This window comes from Aegilops tauschii, chromosome 5 (genome assembly GCF_002575655.3).
Source record: "Aegilops tauschii subsp. strangulata cultivar AL8/78 chromosome 5, Aet v6.0, whole genome shotgun sequence".
Lineage (NCBI taxonomy): Eukaryota > Viridiplantae > Streptophyta > Magnoliopsida > Poales > Poaceae > Aegilops > Aegilops tauschii.
The window spans coordinates 464,281,797-464,286,050 of NC_053039.3; the positions used below are offsets into that span (position 1 = coordinate 464,281,797).

Here is a 4,254-nt window from a genome sequence, read left to right on the forward strand (position 1 = left end):
AAATTCTGATTTTTTTTCAAATTATTGATATACAAATTTCCCACGTTGTCCTATTTTTCAGAATTTTTGGAGTTACATAAGTGTTGTGTTTGTCCAGATTATTACAGTCTATTCTGTTTTTGACAGATTCTGTTTTTGTTGCATAGTTTGCTTTTTTCGATGAATCTATGTATTGTATCGGAGGGTATAAATCATGGTGAAGTTAGAATACAGTAGGTATTATGCAATAATAAAATATTTTGTGCTCAGTAGCAGAATTGTTTAAATTCACATAAGCTTCTTTATATCTTCCTCAAAACAGCCATCATACCTAACTATCATGGCATTTTCATAGCCATTCCAAGATATATTACCATGCAACTTCCACCGTTTCATTATTATGACACACATCATCATTGTCATATTACTTTGCATGATCATATAGTTGACATAGTATTTGCGACTCAACCACCGTTCATCAATTTTTATACATGTTACGCTAAATCGTTACGTTAAATCATTGTGCATCCTGGTACACTGTCAGGGGCATTTATATAGTCATATTTTGTTCTAGTATCGAGTTGTAATTTTGAATTGAAAGTAAATAAAAGTGTGATGATCATCATTATTCATTATTAGAGCATTGTCTCAAGTGAAGAAATAATAGAAAAAGAGGCCAAAAAGAGCCCAGAAAAAAAGAGGCCGAAAAGAGTCCATAAAAAAAGAATGGGCAATGTTATTATCTTTTTCCTCACTTGTGCTTCAAAGTAGCACCATATTTTTCATATAGAGAGTCTCCTATGTAGTCACTTTCATATAATTAGTGGGAATTTTTCATTATAGAATTTGGCTTGTCTACTCCGATGATGGGCTTCCTCAAATGCCTGAGGTCTTCTAGAGCAAACAAGTTGAATGCACACCCACTTCATTTTCATTTTGAGTTTTCATACACTTACAGCTCTTAGTGCATCTGTTGCATGACAATCCCTACTCATCAATTGATGGGCATCTCCATAGCCCGTTGATTAGCCTCGTCGATGTAAGACTTTCTCTTTTTTTTTATCTTCTCCATATTAATATCTACCGCCATATTCTATTTCATCCATAGTGCCATATCCATGACAAACACCACCAAATCAGATCATTTCGTGTGCCATGCTGGTAACATGGGGACGAAGCCGTGACCAATTCTAAATTCTTAACAAGTTCCTTATCTCCTTTGCCCAGTTAGCGTCCTGGTCCTGGCCAAGATCAATTATGCATCATGTTCCATGTTCATGTCGTCATGTCTAGAGGCAGGGACGAACTGAAAACTCTGTTCTTTGCTTTGAGAGCCTAGACAGGAGAAACGGAAGATGATGAGCCACACACTATAAGAATTCGAGACACCAAGAAGCCAACCGACGAAATAATGCGTAATGCGTGGCAGAGGCTTTGGTTTGATTTGCCTTACCTCTTTATCCCAGTTGGTGCGCATGGTAATGCCCAGCAGCAGCAGCATCTGTACCACTATCCCGCAGATTATTCCGAACCACAGCCCCTGGAGTTCATATACCATTACATAGGTTTTGAGAGGTTTCTTCAGATAAGGAAATACAGGTGAAACTGTAACTTTCTGTATGCATGGTACGATATGGGCGGTAAAATCAGTACCATCCCGCCAAGATGGTAGACAAAGGCAAAGCATAGTGCTGCCGGAATGCCGACAAGGTAGTACGCGCTGAGATTCACACAAGCACCAATCCTTTGCAAGCCACAGCCCCTAACAATACCTAGAATATATCAAGTATATACCCCATGCTGCAATCAGTACCTTGACAGTAATGTTCACTGAAATGCTACATATCATTCATCGAAATGACACGAGGCAAGAAGATAGACTAGAGTGCATCTCAAAACAAAAAAGATAGACTAGAGTTGAAGTTCAGGTGCAAGTATGTACTTGGAATTCGCATTATTTGGTGCATCATCTATATTTACCTGAAAGAACACATTGTAGATCGTCGAAAATGAACGTCACGGAAAGAAGCGGCATCATTCTCGCAATGTATTCCACCACCTCATTCTCGTTGCTGTATGCGTACCCCCATAGATTGCGCCCCAAGAGCATAATAAGTCCTAAAGACACACCAGTCGCGAGGCCCAGAACCATGATCACACGAGTAGCCAGACGGGCAGCTTCAGGTCGCCCAGCACCAAGCTCGTTTGAAACACGGGTGCTACAATGACAAGATACATGATTTCATCGCCAAATGACTCTACGACAAAGTTGTAATACAGGCATGACAAATTTGTTCAGTCGTATCGTACCTTATGGCTGCCCCAAGACCGAAGGGGATCATGAATGCTAATGAACCTGTGTTCAAGCTGCAAGCAGTTCCACATTTCCCATCAGAACCGGGCATACAAAATATGAAATACTCCATGAAAAATGCAACTCACCAAATGGACAACACCGATGCTTCCAGTTTAGGGTTTGGGAGAAGTCCGGAGAGAAGTACCAGCAGCTCAAAAGACCACCACTCTAGGCTGTATACATGTGGGATCAGATTCAGTCGAAGATGGAGCGCGAAAAAAATCTACCTGCAAATCTGAGGGGCACAAACTCAAACTCACCAAACCATCAACGCAGATGGCACGGCAAGCTTCATGAAGCTAAGGATGTCGTGAAACGCCTCTTTTGAGAGGTCTGTCCAGGTGCTCCTGCAGGATGGAGAGACCCTGATGTAGATAGCCAAGATTGACACATTGGCCAGGTACGAGATGCCATTGGCCAGGGCAGCGCCCTTGTTGCCAAGCCCAAGCTTGTACACGAGCAACCAGCACACAAGCACGTGGCTCAGCGCGGTGACGCCTGCGCTCGCCATCACCGGGAGGACGATGTTCTGCGTCTGGAGGAACCGGACATGGCACTGCAGCAGTCCGTAAGCGAACAGTGATGGAATCATCCACCGAATGTAGCTCTGTGCCCCCATGGCAATCTCCGGGTCCTGGCCGAAGAGCAGGAGGATCTGGCCGGTGTACGCCCAGACCACCGCAACCACAACGCTCACCAGAGTGAGCACGAACATTGCCCTCTGCTTGTAGATGCCGAGCAGATGGTACTGTCTTGCCCCGAAGGCTTGCCCACACAGTGTGTCCAAGCTGCTCGCCATGCCAGACTAAGATGATTACGGTACATACAAGAGAAGATGTTCAGGTTGATGTTAGTCGTTCATTCATTCATGAGGATCAAAATATGTAGGAGAGGTGATGAATTCACATAAAATATACCAACAGGCTGAAGCCGGTGACACTGGCAAAGGAGGTGGCGATGGAGGCACTCGAGAGAGCGAGCTCCCCTAGATGGCCAACAAACATGACCGATATCATCTGCACGACATTCTGCAACAGGCATCCGGTGATGAGAGGCCCGGCGAGGTACAGCTGCTTCTTAACCTCAATCACCACCAAGCTCTCTTTTGGGCATCCTGTCTCCTCAGTGCTGCTACTGCCCCCAACAAGGGGCACCTCCATGGTTGGCAACATACCTGAAATCTCAAGCTCTGGTTCTGAAGAAGGTAGGTGTTAACAGGTGAAGTGAGGGGTGTATTTATCATGTTTGTGAAAGCATATACTAACACTACTAATCAACCTCATAAACGTTGTATAGGCCCGCCACTCGAGGACAAATTCAGTAAGGAAACCAAGAGGAAACGGAGGCACTCGATGGCTTGGCAGCCAAGTTGAAGGTGCCTCTGGGTCAAGTGGAGTAAAGAATCCCATGTGAGACACAGGCGGCAGCTTGGCAGCCAAGTTCAAGACGGCCGACACAATAAACTATCTGAGGAGCAAGATTGAATGGAACGGTTAACAGCACATGCTCGATCATGGCCGGAGCCGGAGCCTATTATAGTCAAAAGTTGGAAAGCTACAACTACAAGCGTGGATGATTGCACTATTATAGTCAAATGTTGGAAAGCTACAAGCGTAGTAAGTAGATGATATCTCATCTCATAGCTACCGAAATCGAATCAATCACGGCCGGAGCCGGAGCCGGCCGCTGTCGTCGTCATGTGTCGTATCTTCTGACTATAAAAAGGGGATTATTTCCTAAGATGCACTGTCATGAAGGTAGTATCAGTTAACCAGCCCGTGGTTTATTCATAGGAGATTCAGATTCAGAATGGGTTCCTGAATTTCGAGTTTGTGAGGAACAGGTTTTCTGCTGACGCCCCCCTCTCCCGTAAGCTCGCTGTTTTCTGCTATGAATCAGGAATGGGCAACAGCGGATTT

General features: G+C 44.5%; 1 protein-coding gene across 2 annotated transcripts; it reads right to left on the bottom strand.

The window, feature by feature from the left end:
* Positions 1 to 695: 695 nt before the first annotated feature.
* LOC109761107 (protein DETOXIFICATION 16) lies at positions 696 to 3,597 on the bottom strand. 2 transcript variants are annotated; one of them, XM_020319898.4, is made up of 8 exons: positions 3,253 to 3,596; positions 2,596 to 3,140; positions 2,422 to 2,508; positions 2,290 to 2,346; positions 1,960 to 2,198; positions 1,633 to 1,751; positions 1,433 to 1,519; positions 973 to 1,314 (listed from the first exon to the last, which is right to left on the bottom strand). In XM_020319898.4, exons 1-8 carry the CDS (start codon positions 3,505 to 3,507, stop codon positions 1,255 to 1,257), a joined length of 1,449 nt encoding a protein of 482 aa, XP_020175487.1. In that variant the 5' UTR covers positions 3,508 to 3,596; the 3' UTR covers positions 973 to 1,254. The 2 variants fall into 2 exon arrangements, with proteins under 2 accessions (XP_020175488.1, XP_020175487.1); XM_020319899.4 differs by lacking the exon at positions 1,633 to 1,751 and having other exon boundaries at positions 696 to 1,314; positions 3,253 to 3,597.
* Between the last annotated feature and the right edge of the window lie 657 nt (positions 3,598 to 4,254).

Coding starts and splice junctions, on each gene's coding strand:
- LOC109761107 (XM_020319898.4), bottom strand. CDS start 3,507: ATGTTGCCAACCATGGAGGTGCCCCTTGTTGGGGGCAGTAGCAGCACT. Junction 3,141..3,252: donor TCACCGGCTTCAGCCTGTTG/GTATATTTTATG, acceptor TAATCATCTTAG/TCTGGCATGGCGAGCAGCTT. Junction 2,199..2,289: donor GGTCTTGGGGCAGCCATAAG/GTACGATACGAC, acceptor TTGTCATTGTAG/CACCCGTGTTTCAAACGAGC.